The 17309-nt window shown below is 38.6% G+C and overlaps 1 protein-coding gene across 16 annotated transcripts in view; it reads right to left on the bottom strand.

Moving 5' to 3' along the window:
- The window catches only part of ppip5k2 (diphosphoinositol pentakisphosphate kinase 2), a 34367-nt gene that overhangs the window by 10052 nt on the left and 7006 nt on the right, over positions 1–17309 (bottom strand). For 9 of the 16 annotated variants that reach the window (XM_043250382.1, XM_043250379.1, XM_043250378.1 and 6 more), the window contains exons 8-26: positions 16591–16692; positions 15923–16084; positions 15708–15829; positions 15442–15543; positions 14964–15050; positions 14744–14819; positions 14485–14594; positions 14223–14308; positions 13250–13375; positions 12869–12990; positions 11941–12123; positions 11565–11706; positions 11142–11365; positions 10885–11012; positions 9939–10053; positions 9731–9838; positions 8825–8941; positions 8350–8520; positions 4995–5168 (exon numbers count right to left, since the gene is read on the bottom strand). In XM_043250382.1, the coding sequence (XP_043106317.1) occupies positions 4995–5168; positions 8350–8520; positions 8825–8941; positions 9731–9838; positions 9939–10053; positions 10885–11012; positions 11142–11365; positions 11565–11706; positions 11941–12123; positions 12869–12990; positions 13250–13375; positions 14223–14308; positions 14485–14594; positions 14744–14819; positions 14964–15050; positions 15442–15543; positions 15708–15829; positions 15923–16084; positions 16591–16692 (2457 nt within the window). Of the gene's footprint in view, positions 1–4994; positions 5169–5300; positions 5343–8349; positions 8521–8824; positions 8942–9730; positions 9839–9938; positions 10054–10884; positions 11013–11141; positions 11366–11564; positions 11707–11940; positions 12124–12868; positions 12991–13249; positions 13376–14222; positions 14309–14484; positions 14595–14743; positions 14820–14963; positions 15051–15441; positions 15544–15707; positions 15830–15922; positions 16085–16590; positions 16693–17309 lie in introns of all 16 variants that reach the window. The other 7 variants (XM_043250385.1, XM_043250380.1, XM_043250387.1 and 4 more) reach the window with 3 other exon arrangements.

Here is a 17309-nt window from a genome sequence, read left to right on the forward strand (position 1 = left end):
GTCGCCCGGTATGGCGCAGCCGGGGCCCCGCCATGGAGCCAGGCCTGGGGCCGGCATGCGAGCGCCTGGTGGCCGGGTCTTGCCCCACGGGACCCGGCCAGGCTCAGCCCGAAACAGCGGCGTGGGGCCATCCCCGTGGGCCCATCCCCGTGGGCCCATCCCCCCGTGGGCCCACCACCTGCAGGAGGGACCCTAAGGGGCCAGTGCCTTGTGGTTTAGGGGTAGCAGTCGAAGGCGGGGACCTCGACAACCCAACTCCTGGACTCAGAATCTAGTTTTAGGGACATGGAACGTCACCTCTCTGGGGGGGAAGGAGCCTGAGTTGTTGCGTGAGGTTGAGAGATACCGGCTAGAGATAGTCGGGCTCACCTCCACGCACTGCTTGGACTCTGGAACCCATCTTCGCGAAAGGGGCTTGACTCTTCACTACTCTGGTGTTGCCCGCAGTGAGAGGCGGCAGGCTGGTGTGGGCTTGCTCATAGCTCCCCAGCTTAGCCGCCATGTGTTGGAGTTTAACCCGGTGGACAAGAGGGTCGCCTCCCTGCGACTTCGGGTTGGGGAGGACTCTCACTGTCATTTGTGCCTACGGGCCGAATGGCAGTGTAGAGTACCCGGCCTTCTTGGAGTCCTTGGGAGGGGTGCTGGAAAGTGCTCCAACCGGGGACTCTATCGTCCTGCTGGGGGACTTCAACGCTCACGTTGGTGATGCTAGTGACACCTGGAGGGGCGTGATTGGGAGGATCGGCCCCCCCGATCTAAACCTGAGTGGTGTTCTGTTGTTGGAATTCTGTGCTAGGCACGGTCTGTCAATAACGAACACCATGTTCAAGCATAAGGGTGTCCACCAGTACACCTGGCATCAGGACACCCTAGGGCAGAGGTCGATGATCGACTTTGTGGTTGTATCATCTGATCTCCGCCGCATGTCTTGAGCTGTCAACTGATCACACCTGGTGGGGTGAAGAGAGGGGCGGAGCTGTCAACGCACCGTGAGGGTCTGTTGGGAACGTTTGGCAGAGGCCCCTGTCAGGGAGATCTTCAACTCCCGCCTCCGGCAGAACTTTGACCGGATCCCGAGGGAGGCTGGAGACATTGAGTCCGAGTGGACTATGTTCTCTACCTCTTTGGTCAACGCAACCGTCCGGAGCTGTGGCTGTAAAGTCTCTGGTGCGTGTCGTGGCGGCAACCCCCGAACCCGATGGTGGACACCGGAAGTAAGGGATGCCGTCAAGCTGAAGAAGGAGTCCTATCGGGCATGGTTGGCCCGAGGGACCCCTGAGGCAGCTGACAGGTACTGGTGGGCCAAGCGGACTGCTGCCCGGGTGGTTGTGCAGGCAAAAACTCGGGTCTGGGAGGAGTTCGGGGAGGCCATGGAAAATGACTGGCAAACCGTCCGACGCCTCAGAAAGGGGAAGCAGTGCCCTGCCAACACCGTATACAGTGCTGATGGGAACCTGCTAACCTCGACTGGGGATATTGTCGGGCGGTGGAAGGAATACTTTGAGGACCTCCTCAATCCCGTCAACACGTCTTCCACTGAGGGAGCAGAGGCCAGGGATCCGGGGGGGGACTCGACCATTACCCTGGCTGAGGTCACTGAGGTGGTTGAGAAGCTCCTCGGTGGCAAGGCACCAGGGGTGGACGAGATCCGCCCGGAATACCTCAGGTCTCTGGATGTTGTGGGGCTGTCTTGGCTGACACGCCTCTGGAGCATCGCGTGGACCCGGTGGTTCCTCTTTTTAAGAAGGGGACCGGAGGGTGTGCTCCAACTATAGGGGATCACACTTCTCAGCCTCCTGGGAAAGTCTATGCCAGGGTACTGGAGAGGAGAATCCGCCCGATAGTTGAACCTCGGCTTCAAGAGGAACAATGCGGGGTTTCGTCCTGGACGTGGAACACTGGACCAGCTCTATACCCTCTCCAGGATGCTGGAGGGTTCCTGGGAGTTTGCCCAACCAGTCTACATGTGTTTTGTGGATTTGGAGAAGGCATTTGACCGGGTTCCTCGTGGTGTCCTGTGGGGGTGCTCTGGGAATATGGGGTAAGGGGCCCTTTGCTAAGGGCTGTCCGATCCTGTATGATCAGAGCAGGAGCTTGGTTCGCATTGCCGGCATTAAGTCAGACTTGTTTCCAGTGCATGTTGGACTCCGACAGGGCTGCCCTTTGTCACCGGTCCTGTTCATTATTTTTATGGACAGGATTTCTAGGCGCAGTCAGGGGCCGGAGGGGGTCTGGTTTGGTGACCACAGGATAGCTTCTCTGCTTTTTGCTGATGATGTTTTTCTGTTGGCTGCATCTGGCCAAGACCTACAGTGTGTGCTGGGGCGGTTTGCAGCTGAGTGTGAAGCGGCAGGGATGAAAATCAGCACCTCCAAGTCTGAGGCCTTGGTCCTCAGTCGGACAAGGGTGGCTTGCCCCCTTCAGGTTGGTGGGGAGCTCCTGCCCCAGGTGGAGGAGTTTAAGAATCTTGGGGTCTCGTTCACGAGTGAGGGAAGGATGGAGCGAGAGATTGACAGGCGGATCGGTGCAGCTTCTGCAGTAATGCGGTCGCTGTACTGGTCTGTCATGGTGAAGAAAGAGCTGAGCCGCAGGCGCTAAGCTCTCGATTATCGGTCGATCTTCGTTCCTACTCTCACCTATGGTCATGAGCTTTGGGTCATGACCGAAAGAATGAGATCCCGGATACAAGCGGTCGAAATGAGTTTCCTTCGTAGGGTGGCTGGGCGCTCCCTTAGAGATAGGGTGAGGAGTTCAGTCACTCGGGAGGAGCTCGGAGTAGACCCGCTGCTCCTCCACATCGAGAGAGGCCAGCTGAGGTGGCTCGGGCATCTGTTCCGGATGCCTCCCGGACGCCTCCCAAGGGAGGTGTTCCGGGCATGTCCCACCGGGAAGAGGCCCCGGGGAAGACCTAGGACACGTCTCTCGGCTGGCCTGGGAGCGCCTCGGTGTCCCCCCGGAAGAGCTGGAGGAAGTGTCTGGGGAGAGGGAAGTCTGGGCGTCCCTGCTTAGACTGTTGCCCCCGCGACCCGGCCCCGGATAAGCGGAAGAAAAAGAATAAGATAATATCTGTTGAAACTGTTATGCTGCTAATATATACGTTTTAGAATGTGTGACACGTTTTTATTCTTCGATGAATAAAAAGGCGAAAAAGCAGCATTTATTCAGACAGACAAATCTTTTCTAACAATGCAAGTCTTTACTGTGACTTTCAAATATTTTTTTTTTTAAAGAAATCTGAAAAAAAGGTCCCAAAAATATTAGGCACCACGACTGTGTCAACATGAATTATTTCTGAAGGATCACGTACTGAAAAATTAATGCTGTGTCACAGGAATGAACTATATTTACATTAAAATATGTTTGTTTTTTTTCATTAAATAGATGCAACCTCGATAAGCACTCAAGGAAACGTATTACTGATGCCAAACTTTATCAAAGCAACTTTAATCTATATAAAAGATATTGTTTACAAGGTAACACACTTTCCAAAAAGCATTAGAAATAAAGATCAAGCATGTCTATGTCTGATGAACTATATCAACAGTTAGTCTCCTAAGACTCCAGTGTTTTTTCCTTATATAACAATGATATTTTTAAGTGTGCCTAAAATGTCTAAATTGTTTTATGGACAACATTATTTAGTCGATCTGTGCCACCATCTTACACACGTGTTAAGCGCCTCACCGATGTTCCCACTTTGTTATAATGTTGTGTGCAAATGACAGGAATACTGACATGGAACAACCTTACCAAGCAATAATATATTGCAAAACAAAGACTCAAGCATAATTATAACATGTGGGTTATAATTATTTTAAAACGTAAAAAGATAGTGATGCGTTTATACTCTCACTAAGAGCTTCCTTATGAACTGTAAAAACAAGAAATGAAGATCTGGCTGAGGACAGGGACCAATGAATATTAAAATAGAGCCAAAGCGGAGACAAACGTCTGTCCTGGAAGAGATGAGTGACAAGCATAATTCACCCTATACAAACATGATATCAGTAACACATATCCCACACAGCAGCCCAGAGGTCAAATTAAAGTTTTATCATTGTTGAAATGGAGCAGGATGCGAAGGACAGCTAATGGCACAGCAGATGAATGAAAAGAGTTGAGAGTACCCAGGCAAAACATGGATAAAGACAGTAGATTGGTGAAGCGAGAACAATAAAAAGTTGTGACATTTTTAGTTTATGGTCTGAAAAAGCAGCAAAGGTCTAAAGTATCTTTTCACATAACAAAAATGCGTACAGACCTACTTTTACTTTCTACATGGTATGGCATTAAAGTCAGTCTCATAAAAAAAATAAGGATGACAAGAATGATGACAATAACATTAATATGCATAATTAAAGCAGAATTTAAAGTCAACCTGAAATGGCATTTGACATTTCTTTAAATTATGTATTTCTGAGGACATTCAATAAAAAAAATAAAAAGTGAGGGGCAAGACAACGAAAGAAGCAAAAGAAAATAAAAAATATATAATAATTCTCCTCTGATAGCATAAATGCGCAGATGAATAATACACAGGTGAAGAATACGCATCAAGAGATGCACTTTTTTTTGCAAATCTTCATTCCATGTTGACTTTAAAACACTGTTCTTTAATTGTCCATATAATGAACAGCAAAATGTAGTACAACTCAGAGTCAGGAAATAAGTTTTACTGTATGTTTAGAACAAAACCATGGTCTATATGGGCACGCAAAGAAAATAAAATAATTTTTAAAGACACTTTTTATTAGACCGAACTTAGTAAAACTAACTGAAATGCTGATATTCCAGAACACAAACCAGTGCATTACATTTCAACAAAAGACATAACTAATGATAATATAATAGTGCTCTCTAAAAAAAAAAAAAATAGTGCTCTCTTTTAATTCATCTGCTTATTAGTTGTCCTTGCTGACCGCCGCCAAGATCTTGAGTGTGAATGAACAATACGTTAGTGGTTGGTGTGAAGAATGAATTAAATTGGTAAAAACCTGTTGCCATGAGCCAAAAATACTGGATGTGAAAGCCAGTGATTTGGGGGAGACTGGGGAGGAAGTTATTTGGTCCCCTGATCTGCGTCTTCGACGCCCAGTACCAACACCACAGGTGTAATGAATCCAGGTACCTATAGAGTCAGGGCTAGACACACTCAGGGGGCTCTCTTCCTGGAAGTGAGACAGGGGGCAGAAACAGCACAGTCATGCAACGTTAACAACAGTCCGGCTACGATTCCACAAACATTCACTACCAAGGCCTTTCGCTCAACAGCAGACAAACACAGCTAAGAGTGCTCATACTTTGCCAGTAGGCGTCTTGATAAAGTCTTTCTGCAATGGGGACTAAAAAAAAAGAAATCAAATAAGAGACGGTGGCAGTTTTCAAAAGAATACACATTTGTGGTGAAACTTTGAATTGCAATATGAAAGACATGCTTTTGCACCCATGGTATCATATACACGCTACAAGGCTGCTAAGCGACTTGAATGATAACTTGATGCTCGAAACAATATCACACGATATTAACATAGCAGGATGTTATAATTTTCAAGTGATTGTGTACAATAATTCTGTAGAGTAGTATGAGAATAACATGACCGCGAGTAAATGACAATTTTCGATTTTGGGTGAACCGTTCCTTTTATCCACACTTTTTTGGATTTTTTTTGAAAATCTTTCTTCTTTTGTGTTTTATAAATGGAAAAAAAAAAGAAATGTACTGGTTTGAAACGACATGAAAGAATGACTACAGAATTTTCTTTTTTTGGGTAAACTGGCTTAGTTTCTTAGCTCTGATCGACCAATACGTAGCATTGCAACTTCTTAACGTAACTTCGAACTTTAACGTAGCTCCTGAATGCTTCTGTATGCGTGCATATACTTCACTGACCTCTGTGAGTTAATTTAGATCAGTAATTAAACTGACTGGAACTACTTGTGCATTGCACTGCTTTAACGCACACATCTTAATGAGTATTCATTAACCACATATCATGGTTAAAATAAAAGTTTCTCATATAAAAGAAGCATGGGGGCTGTGGTTATTTGGTTATTTAGTGTAATAAATTATGGGTAGATTAGTAGGAAAAATGTAGCAGAAACATACAGTTGATGAATTTTCATTTGGGCTAAACTAACGATCTAATAAATGGGCTGAACCAAAGCAACATTCTAATTATGAATGATACAAAGCTTGAAAAATACATGAAAGTTACAGTTATGTCTATGTTTGATGACAAAATTCTCACTATAACACAATACGTTATATACAGCAGTAGACCCAGAAAAACAACAATATACTATTTTGGTCCCAAATCTGAGAAAATGTACATACTTTAAAATTACATACATGAAAAAAAACAAAGATGACAAAGTCTAAAAACATCAATCTGATATTAAACTGAAAGTGAAAGTGAAAAAGAGGTTTCAGCACGTTAAAAGTTAAGGACGTATGTAAAAGCATCCTGTCATTAAGAGATTGTTGAAATTGATGAAAATCGCAAGCACTTGTCCATATCCCTGCATGATGTGAATGCCACAGCAAATGGAAAAATTCTAGCTACGCACAGCACATTCAGCAAAACATTAGACAGTCTGCATCTATGTCTTGTAATTTTAAAAACCTTTCAATTCAAAAGCGTATGCTTGAAATCTGAATTTGTATTAACTAGAGACAGAGCGACATGCATCATAATCTGAAAACCACTCCAGTATATAAACCAGTATATAAATAAAAGTGAATGATTGATTTTTTTATATATATATATATATATATATATATATATATATATATATATATATATATATATATATATATATATATATATATATATATATATATATATATATATAATCTCATTTAATTATTTGGGGTGCAACGGTTCAACTTGATTTGGTTTGTATCCCAGTTTTGGTAAGGTTAATTTCAGTACAGTCTGGTATGTGCTCTTTAGGAGAAAAACTATATTATAAATAAAGAAAATAAGATTAATCAAAGTTACAAAAGCTATTTAAATAGAGCAGTGAGTGATTTCCTTGCTGTTGCCGTTTGATTAATATTAAGAAAATCACTTCAATTACTTGTCACTTTAAGACATCTAGCGCACTAATACTGTACTTTCAGTCGGTTATCTGCTTGGGTACTCACCGAGATGAGAATTTTGGCAATTTTTGTGTGAATTTGTCCATTCAAGCACAGTACTTCAAAAAGAGCTTAATATTTGCATATTTTCAAAGTCAAAGATTTGCACCACGGTCCTAGTGTCATATCTGTGTGTGGAACAGTAAGTTTTTTAACAGAAATCCTTTGCACCCCTAAAATGTATATATATCTATATATGTGTGTGTGTGTGTGTGTGTGTGTGTGTGTGTGTGTGCAAGGGAAGAATAGTTATTAGCCCCTCTAACGCAGTCATATCAGACTTTACTGGTAAATTCAAAAATGCACAGGCAGCACAGGCAACAACATCTTTTTACCGATAAAGCACCATTCACACAGAAATGACCTTTAAAATGCATGATGTTGTTTGTATACATGGTCAGTGTTTTTGTTGAGGTTTTCAGTTTCAAAATGCTCAAATTCATGCAGCTTTTGACCCAAACTGACTTGAATCTGAACTACCCAGTGTGAAGTAAAATGTGTGTTGCTGTTAATGAATACTATGATTGGTCCAGAGCTGTTTGAGTTTCAATCCTCTGGATTGGCCCAGTGTAGACCGCTGCATCCCAATTTGCCTAAGTATTTTATGTCCTAAAAGTACATGCTTTTTTTTTTTTTTTAAATGAAGAAAAAAATACATACTTTTGAGTATGTTACAGAATAGTAGGCAAGCTTTGGGGCGCATTACCATAGATATATATGCGTAGATACCTCATTAGAGACTATAGGCTGTTATACGTAAGCCGTCTACCATATTGTAGAGCTCTTGCTTAGATGTCCTTCACCATAGTAATCGCTGAATATTCCAAAGTTGCCACAATCCTGTGCAGTCGATCATCTGCAAACCCACAGTATGGTCTTGTGGAAAATATTAGACAATAAAATGAACATCGACCTGCACTTCTAATTTTAAACTCAAGTAGTAGACCATCCATACTCTTTTTAAAATGCTATTATTGGGAAATACTATCTATTTTGAATTACTATTTAGGAAGGATAATATGCAAATTGGGATGCGATGTTATAACTGCTTATACCAGTAAACTGCTTGAATGAATTTACTGGTACTTTTAAAAAAAATAAATTTACCTATAATTTCCTGTGTGTGTGAAAGGTGCTTATTGACTGTAAATTTAGTTCATTTAAAAGTTTTGAGACCCTTTATGACGACATAATGTATAATAACTTACTTCCACAGAGCCGATCTTTTTGGAGCGGGGAAGAGGGGACTTCCTGTGGATGTAGATGGGATCTGACACCATGGGACGGAACATCATGAGAGCTCTATCCGGCTCATCACGTTTAACACCACCAGCCTCCTCATCACTATCATTGTGGGATTTCTTCTTAGAGCCTTCATTCTGAGACACATTCAACATTTAAGTGCATGAGAATTTCAGATTTACATAAAAAAAAAAAAAAAATTAATAATAATAATATATATATATATATATATATATATATATATATATATATATATATATATATATATATATATATATATATATATATATATATATTAAAACTAATTTAATTTAACACATTCAGAAAATAGCAAATAGCAATTCTTAATTGAGAGAATCTGTCACTTCCTCACAAACGATTAAGCGGAAATTAAAAACGCTAAATAAATTACAGAAAACACACACAAATGTCAGTGCAAACCTCTCTGGATGCTGGTCTATATCCAAATCCAGATGGCAGGTTTTTATCTTCTTCACAGCCTTTAGCTCCTGGACTGAAATGAAGCTCTACATGGAAACGATCCTCTGATGAAGGATCCTATAAAAATTCAAAAGTCCACTTTTACACACTGTCTGTCCTCAAACATGCATATAAAAATACTGTCTTTTTCTCACATAGGCAAACCAGTTGTTAAGTGGCTTGCAATAAATCGTTTATTGAAGATGGTAAGCTAGACTGATCCTTTGATTGACAGACCATGGTAAATGCACACAAAGTCTAAAACATTTAGATAAGAAGCAACATAGAACTACAGAAGCTAAATGTTTTAAACATGCCTGATATTGAGTTTGGAACAAAACAGGATATTAGTCTTAGAAATTGTTGTGTTTGATGCTATTGATCAAACATACTATCAGCAGAGAAAACAGCCCATGAGTCTTCTTGATTTGAATGGTTTCAAATCATATTGAAAGTGTAGTTTGTTATAAACTCCAGGCATATTTTCAGTAGGCTATTGTTATAAAAAAAAAAAAGAGTTAATCCATATCTAGGATTGGGGAATACAAACTCTATTCAAATTCTGGAATAAGATGTGAATAAGATAAGCACAGGGCTCCACCCCAGCATTCTCCAGCAGTACTTTTCCTTTGTCTTTTCATTTTTTCTGCACTTTTGAACTTTTGGTGAAAAATAAAATGTAGCAAAGCTGAATACTTTTGTTTTATGCTACTCAAATAAAAGTAAAAGTACCACAATTTAATCATACTCAATGCAGAAAAAAATAAAATAAAAATAAAAATAAAAAATGTACTCAAGTACTGTACCGAAAATATTTATTTTCCACCTCTGTTTAAAATTACTGCATGCGTGCTGACATGCTGGTACCTTGTTTGGGTCTTCATAAAGCATGATGACTATCTGCGTCATGTAGTTCAGCTCGCTGACTATTTTGAGGTAGTCCATGGCTCTCTTCCACTGCTCATCTCTGGCCTCCTGAGGATACAGCCAAAAGTATAATTCGGTTTTGCCCAGAACAGCAAAAACGACAGACAGAATATGTACTTTAAAAAGCTTTAAAAATAAAAAGGCATACATCACAGAGGGCTCCATAACGCAAGATAGACAGCAGAGAGTGAACGTGACTCTCACTGGTGAAGTAAAGTCTGGTCCGCACATGCCGTTCTGGAGACATGACTCCTCTGGAATATCTGCGGACAGAACAATCAACCCAAAAAGCCTTTTGATTTCACCCAAAACCTAAAATATTTACAAATCAAATTATAATCATTTTTCAATGCTAATACATTACAAATAATGGTAACATCTGACCATTTTGCACCATGTCTTTGACCATATGAATGAAAGGCTAGGTTTTGATTCTATTTCTAAAAAAAGAGACATGGATTAAACTGCTAGGTACATATGGTCTGCTTTGTACAAACTTTGTACTTTGTACAAATGTTTTTATTTTTGAAAAGTCGCGTGGACACGGATGGAAAATATATTTTAAATATCAGATAAGTTTGAAGTTACATTAGGGTCTGTAAACGATGATGCATTTTCATGTCTAGGTGAACAAATTTTTAAGTTTTTACGTAACATAAATATTATAAGATCAAGAAAAAAGTTATTCCTCGGGTCATGTTCTTTGTGGTACCTTAAAATGATTAATTGCATCAAAAATAAACATTTTTGTTTACATAATATGTGTGTGTACTGTGTGCATTTATTATGTATATATAATTACACTATATCTATATCTATCGATATCTATATTTTTTTATAATAATACTATATATGCATGTACATTCACAGAATTTATGTCATTTATAAATATTCAAAATAAATCAAATATTAAAAAAAAAAAAATCTCTTAATATATACACGTATGTGTGTATTTATGAATACCTAATAAATATACACATTATGTAAACAAATGCAATTAATCACGACAGCACTAATTTCTTTAGTTTTTGAACCATGCACTGGCTAGATTTTTTTTTTATTGTTGATATTTAGTCCAACAGATGATGCCTTACACTGGGTGCAGTTTATTAACGGTGTCATCGTCTTGTGTCCTTTGTAGATCAGAGCGAATCTTGCGAATTAGAGGCGTACAGTAACCTTTGGCTATGTCCAGTTTCTCTGCTTGGGAAATACCATATTCCTAACAAGAGCAGATAAGGACAGTTACCAAAATATATCTCAATATTATAAATATGTATACATTTCTACATGCTCTAATAATTATTTGAACTGATATTCAACCAAAAGCAAATGGAAAAACTAAAATAACCTGTGGGATGACGATGTCGGCCAGTGCTTTAGAAAGCCGGTAAATTTCCATGGTGTTGTCCAGCTTCAACGAGCTGTTGTGCTGCACGTCATATTTGATGCAGTCATAGATATCGGGTATCTTGCTGATGTTGTACCGGCCATTCTTCATCTTGAAATCCTTCTCGAGTTTAGACCACCGACGCAGCATCAGTTCTAGAGTCTCACTGTGGTACAGCTGGATATCTGAAGAACGTGTCATTGAATCAGAAGCAACCAACCAAAACTGGCCCTCTAAATATGTCAGCCAACCTGACGTTAGCATAAGGCTCTGAATTCAAACTAATATCTGAATTACATTTTTATGTCAAACTGCAACAAAATAGATGCAACATTTCTTTATATACGCAATTAAAATAGGTACAGGTATTAACATCAGGTCTACCTGCCGATTTGGGGTCTTCCATTCTCTGGCGGATTTGCAGTGTCAGGTTCTGGATGAGCGAGTACACCTTATCACACGTCTTCACAGGGTTTTTAATCATCTGCATGGACTTTACCAGGGATGTGCTGGAGGTGGGCGCCAGCTAGTCCAAAAATAAAGCATTACTTCCAAAATTAGATAAACCGAGGGGACATTTCTGAGACTTAACTTGACGGGTAAATTTACAGTTGCAATAATTTTTATGAACTTTGTGGTCTAATGAGAAATGATAGTTCCCAAATGCCCAATTGAGCAACATACGGACCAATCCAAAAACGTATCTGCCATCTTTAATCTATTTAGCAATCAGATTTAATAATTCCGCATTGTCCCGGACCTTTTCGTAGTCTTCTGGCGTGAAGTCTCTGTCCTTCTGCAGAATGTCATGAAGTCGTGCTTTGACTTTCTGCTGGCAGCTGCTTAAGGAGTCACTGTCACTGTCCAGCAGCCCATTCATATTTGCACTCTTTACCATCTGCACCAGGATCGGCGTCAGCTCGCCCTCTAATGCCAGCAAGCCCTGAATGAACAGCAGACATATTACATATTGCATATTACTAATCAAAAATTAAGTTTTGATATTTATAGTTATGAAATATATATACTAAATATCTATATATATCTCTCTATCTAAATACATATACACACATACATACAAATAGTATTTAAACGCTATAATAATAATAATTATTATTTGTTAGAGACTAGGGTTGTCAAAATAAGCATTAATGCATGCAATAAAAATGGAAATTTAAATATAACGGTTTATGCTTTTAACATTAACACAATAAAACTTTAATTCTGCAAACACTGCCAAACAATTTGTTTCATTGATAAAAGAACATTAACTACATAAAACAAATTGAGATCATTCACATTTTAAACATGTGAAAAACTGAGGCAGAAGACACAATTGTATTCTGTAGAGCAGCATTTATAGCTGAATCAAATTGGTTTAATAATTGTCGAATTTTACAGCATGGACACTGTTACTGAACTGAATCAACACTGAATAAACATGACGTCAACAGAAAATTGCCATTTATAGCTTTTATCATGTGCCTTTCGAGTAGCTTTATATTTGAATTTGTCTTCATATTTCATAAAGTTGGTATAAATGAATCTGTTACTCCCTGAAGCTGTTTTAAAACAACCTGTATTGTAGAGCTTAAAACCACGATTTTAATAAATTACTCTAATGACACGATGACATGATACTTTATAGTTACAACCCAAAGGAGAAAATAAGGGGGGAGTCATGTTACTTTAGCAAATGCTGCAGCAGTCATCTGAACGCGTCCTTCATCAGAGGCATATATCTTCAGGTCATGTCGGTATGTGCTGTGCAGACGGAGAAGGCCACAGCCGGGAAAGCCAGCGTAATCACCTGAGACCAAGAAAAACAACAAAAGAGAAGAATAATAAGGAGCGTCCTAGTGAAAAATAAATACACTAAAATGTATTTGAAATACATTATTAATAATAATAATATAAAAAAACATTAATATTAAGAAATGTGCATTACGCACAAGTATTATTCCAAATAAAACTTAAATATAATTTTTATATCAGTTAGCCTCAAGTGATACTTTTTTACTAGGAAAGACATGCCAAAGACAATAATGAGCGCAGTGAGAGTAAAGTACCTTGTCCTCCAGGGTACATACACCTGAAGGCTCGGCCAAGTTCTTCCGCCTGTACCCTGCCAGCTGGAGTCAGCTCTCCACCCCACTTCAAAACCAGCAAGAGTGACGGGTCATCCCTCCGCACATCTGGAAAAAACAAAAACCACACATACACACCCCTATCAAACACATCAGCCTTTGACGCTGCAACCATGAACATTTCTCTAACCATCTGATATTTCACAAACAAAAAAAAATACAGAAAATTTACCCCTTTACTCCCTGGGTCCCATTTTACAATGCCCATACTTTTTCCAAATCTGAGGTGTGAATGAGCAAAGCTTAAATGTGACATTGGACCACAAAACCAGGCATAAGTCAGGTCAGTTTTTTTTTTTTAAACTGAGATTTATGCGTCATGAATAAATAAGCTTTCCCTTGAGTTATGGTTTGTTGTTGTTATCTGGCTGAGATACAACTCTTTGAAAATCTAGAATCTGATGAAAAAAAAATTAAAAAAAAAAATCTAAATATTTAGAAAATTGCCTTCCAATGAAGTTCTTATGTTTAAAAAAAATATGTTTACATATATTACGGTAGGAGTTTTACAAATTATCCTCATGTTTTTTGGAATAAAACAAAAATCTAGCATTTCGACATATACAATTTATTGTTGGCTATCACTACAAATATATCTGTGCTGGTTATGGCAGGTTTCGTGCTTCAGGGTCACAAATATGATCGGGGGTGACTTTTGTGAGAGGGTTTTGCCAGAAAACAAATCAAACAAAACTGCACTAAAATCTCTTTAATTTACTGGAACATTGTCTCTGGCTTCACAGTCAGTCGCCAACATGTATATATATATATATATATATATATATTATGTTCTAAAGTTATTAAAGTTTTTAATGAAATGTAACTCATCTCACGCTTACATAAAACCCACATAAACAAATAGAAAGCCAAAAGACACATGCAAGACCATCCTTACCTTCCTCTTCGCTGGATGTTTTAGGGCAGCCATGTGGCAGATATGTTAACTGAACCTTGCGATTAATGCCAGAGAAATGACCGTACCTGAACATACAAAACGAGACTGAAATACGGCTTTATATTTGAGTATAACCTGGCCTATAAGCATATAACCAAAAGTGGCAATAATTTGAAATTCATATAGCATGGCAGACTGAACCAAAAGTTTATATTCGGTCATCTGCTTGGCCCCTATTAATAAATTTACTGGTCAAACTTACATTTCAAGGACGGTTTTTAGCTGTTCAAGCTTTGCTTTGCTCTCTTCAATTTCCGAATCATTATTTTGTCCAAGTTCTACCAAAAGCTGCCTGGCAATGTCCAAAACCTCCTGTCCAATTCAAACAAACGACAAAAGCACTGATCAAAGCAGCTAATATTCAGATGGATGCTTTAGGCATGCATGACAAGTAATATTCACTCAAGTAAAGATGCAAAATATGTCTTTTGTTATTAGTTATTAAAACAACATTTCTTTACTTGGAGTTGCTTTGGTTTTTTCAATTTCAGTTTTCCACTTTTGTAACCTTCGCATTTTTCAAAGAGGTCAAAAAACCTGAAAAACACGACATGAGAAATACAACAGTGGTTTAAGTCGAGCAGTGCCTTTTTAGTTGAGCGGCGTCAATTTTTTTTGTGGAATTAGTTAAAGATTATGATGAATATAGATCAGCATCATAGAAAAGGTAAAAGTCCGTACCGCTGATGTCGAACTTCCATTTTCATCTTCTGTTTGGGAGTTCTGTCGCCATGTCGAATCACAGCAATCACACACCTCAACTCCATCCTGAAAGTTATAGAGTGGATATTTATTTTGAGCTAATACAGAAATAAAAAGATCTAAATCAGCACGTCAACAATAAATGAAAACAGTCATCATTTATTCACCATCGTTTCAAACCAACATAACATGCTTTCTTTTGCTCAAGCAATAACTAAAAGAAAATCCAGGTGGGTGAAATAAATGCGGTGGCAGCACATTGTGACACACTCTTTAACACTAAATGGGTTCACTTTAGTGAAGTACATAAGAGAGGCAGCAAAAACATCCTGCTAACAATTTGTGGTTTTGGTGAAAATAAAAGAAAGTCATATGAATGAGACAAAAGGCTGAGTTAATGATTATTTCATTTTCGTATGGTTTAAAACAGTGTTTGTCATTGCTTGTAAGGACATACATAGTTCCAGAGGTTGTAGGAACTATGGGAATGTCCTCTGCTTCTAAAGGGATTGACCACGGGATCTGAAACTGTGGAGCCAGTTCTCTCATGATGATATTTCTGTAGGGCACAAGAAAAACAAAAATCTTTATAAATGAGTGCGTGCTGTACAATCATTAAATCATTAATGCTCTTAGTATAATCATCTGTTTCTATTTATAACACACAAGCACACAAATAAATAAACAGTCACTGGATATTTAGGATTTGCGTGATGTACTGACCCCAGGATTTTTGCACAGTCATCATAGTATTTCATGGAGTTCTTGACAAAGCTGAAGCCATTGACGTCACAGACGTATGACTGGCCATTGGCACGAAGCAGATCGAACCCACACACAGTTTGCTATAAATAACATTTTATGACAAACAATCAGATATAAAGCTCCAACTATTAAAAGAAGCAGCCTCAGAGTCGTTTGTCAATATCTTCATTTACCTTGAAAGCCAGACAGACTTTCCAAGCGATGAGTTTCTCTCTGGCATTGAGAATGACTGGATAACGGACCTCTTTCCCCTCGCTGTCTCGTTCCACCTTACCATCCAGAGCGGGAGACTTACGAGCCTCTGCATGGGCATAGTCTGGACCTACAGTGTACACCTGATGTGAACAAACACAAGAAAGCAAATGAAACAGTGGTGTTTAATTTATGAAAACTTTAATGTAGAAGAAGTTGGCTATTGCTGCAATTATACCCATGCTACTCATGAATGGTTTTGTGCTTTAAGGTCACATATTGTAAACACAAGCCAAACACAAGTGTCAAATCTTTTCACTAAATAATAAAACTCTTGATTTTAAACTCCGTTTTCAATTAAATAGTAAATTACACCTCTCTAGCTGACAGCAATAATGAAATAACTTGTCAGCTAGAGAAAAAAAAAAAAAAACTAAACTAAACTAAAAAGTCAGACTTGACTCAAGAGTTTTCACATACAGTATGTCTCACAGTAAGACGTTTTATGAAGAACAGAATGAACAGAAACAAAGAGAAAGAAAAAAAAATATTCCTTTTAAAAAAACTACAATATTTTAATCACTTACTATCACTAATATGAAAACGGAGTGAGCTTTTTTGCTCTGCTGCAGATAAACAATTGCGATACCTTCACATCAGTTCCATCTGTAGGCATGAACTCCTCGTATATGTAGGATCCAGTCTTCCTGACGTTACTCTCAGGAGAATAGACGCTACTTCTGCTGCCAATCTTAAACAAACGTAATGTGATCAGAAACCGTAAGACACACATCTGATCAACACAACAGTTAGGATGAGTTTGGATTATTTAATACAACGAAACAAACAGTGTATTGCAGTGATTTAAAAACTTTTAGTACTAACATAAACCTTCCAAGTATACCATGTCATATTATGATTCTATCATCTTGTTTTTAAATAATAAATGCTTACTTGCACCACAATACACTCCGAATCATCAAAAATATCAGGAGTTATACAAGCTGCTAAGCAGCTCAGCTACTCTCTCCTAAAAAGCATTGCATGTTATGTAACTCTGTCCCAGTATAAATGAAAACCATGAACTCTGAATATATAGTTGGTTTAATATAACAAATCATTCTCATGTTTTGGGTAGCTCATTCCCTTTTTTGTCCTCTATTTTTCAGTTTTGGTCATACAAATACATGATTAATCTATGTACAAAAAAATAAAAATTTCAGGCTTTCTTTCTCATGTAATTTTGTTCATTTTAGTGACTCAATACATAATATTAATTAGTGTTAACTATGTACTTAAATTATTTAGTACAATATAATAACACATAGTTACACTTGACTCATCCTTAAACTGTAATACCAGCAAAAC

The sequence above is a fragment of the Puntigrus tetrazona genome, chromosome 10, assembly GCF_018831695.1.
Source record: "Puntigrus tetrazona isolate hp1 chromosome 10, ASM1883169v1, whole genome shotgun sequence".
Lineage (NCBI taxonomy): Eukaryota > Metazoa > Chordata > Actinopteri > Cypriniformes > Cyprinidae > Puntigrus > Puntigrus tetrazona.